Source organism: Etheostoma spectabile, unplaced genomic scaffold (genome assembly GCF_008692095.1).
Source record: "Etheostoma spectabile isolate EspeVRDwgs_2016 unplaced genomic scaffold, UIUC_Espe_1.0 scaffold273, whole genome shotgun sequence".
Lineage (NCBI taxonomy): Eukaryota > Metazoa > Chordata > Actinopteri > Perciformes > Percidae > Etheostoma > Etheostoma spectabile.
The window spans coordinates 880294-881500 of NW_022605577.1; the positions used below are offsets into that span (position 1 = coordinate 880294).

The following is a 1207-nucleotide window of genomic DNA, read 5'->3' on the forward strand; positions in this document are numbered from 1 at the left end:
CTTTTCTCAGCACAAGGGTTTGTTGTGGGTAGGACGGGGTTAATAGAAAGATGTCCTGTTACAATTGACATAGTTATGTTCCACTGTATATTGTAACCTTCTCTAAAACAATAAAAACACTCGTTAAAAAAAATAAATAAAATAAAATAAAAATTAAAAAAATACATGTGCTCATGTCATTGTGTTTATATGCGTCCGAATGTCTTACAAAGACAGGTTTCCTCCTGTTGCAGGCTTTGTGTCTCAGGCCCAGCTTGTGTTTGGCAGCAGAGTTGTCCAGACAGCCGAAGGGACTAGCCGGCAGACTGAAGTCCCCCGGGACCACCAGGGGGCTCACTCCTCTGCTGGAGGCAGCGCAGGACAACTGGGACAAGACAAGGGGGGGAAGAGTTTGACAAATAACTTATTAACAGGGGGAAATTCTCCCGAGGCGTTCGAGAACACACGTCAAACAAGTAAAGTTGATAGTGATAAAAGGGTTTTTTTCCCTTAAAAAAATGAAGATAAAAACCCCTAAAGTGAATAGAGCAGCACCAGTAGAGAGAGAGAGTGAGGGAGAGGGAGGGAGACAAAGAGGGAGTCCAGCTGTATAAATATTAGCTGTCCTTATCTGCAGGACCAACACTTTCTCTGTCCTCACTGGAGAAGTATCCCTCTCTGTCCTCTGACAGATTGATCCTTGAGAAAAAAAACCCTAACAGAGTACAAACTATTTACAGTTTGACGTGTCTGCGCACACTTGGGCTAACTAAAGGAGTTCAGTAGAAGTTTTCAGGGGACACAAAAGAAGATCCACTGTTTTTCCAAGTATCACTTTTTGTGCTTTGAGATGAAAATCACATGAAACTAATTGCGTGGCTTGATCCCACCAGAGGTCATTTGATATGCGTTTTTATTATTTGGCTGAACTGACCGTTTAAGACTCATTATTGTTTGATTTTGAGCAAAAATCATGAGATGATTCATATGATCCAATTCTAGATTTTTGTTTTTTGGAGTTTTCTGGTCTCTGTGTATGTGTTGCATGTGTGTTTGAGAGAGAGAGCGAGAGAGAGCGAGAGAGAGAGAGAGAGAGGGGGGCGGGTTGAGGCAGAATTTAAATGCTATAACTACAAGCAGACACGCTGACTGCCAGAGAAACCATTGGAATGCACTCTGGACACACACACACACACACACACACACACACACACACACACACACACAC

At 42.6% G+C, this 1207-nt stretch overlaps 1 protein-coding gene across 2 annotated transcripts in view; it reads right to left on the minus strand.

The window, feature by feature from the left end:
• Positions 1-1207, minus strand: part of zgc:66433 (cancer-related regulator of actin dynamics) — a 94672-nt gene that overhangs the window by 24952 nt on the left and 68513 nt on the right. For both annotated transcript variants that reach the window (XM_032510850.1, XM_032510851.1), the window contains exon 7: positions 209-364. In XM_032510850.1, coding sequence (XP_032366741.1) covers positions 209-364 — 156 coding nt within the window. The remainder of the gene's footprint in view (positions 1-208; positions 365-1207) is intronic.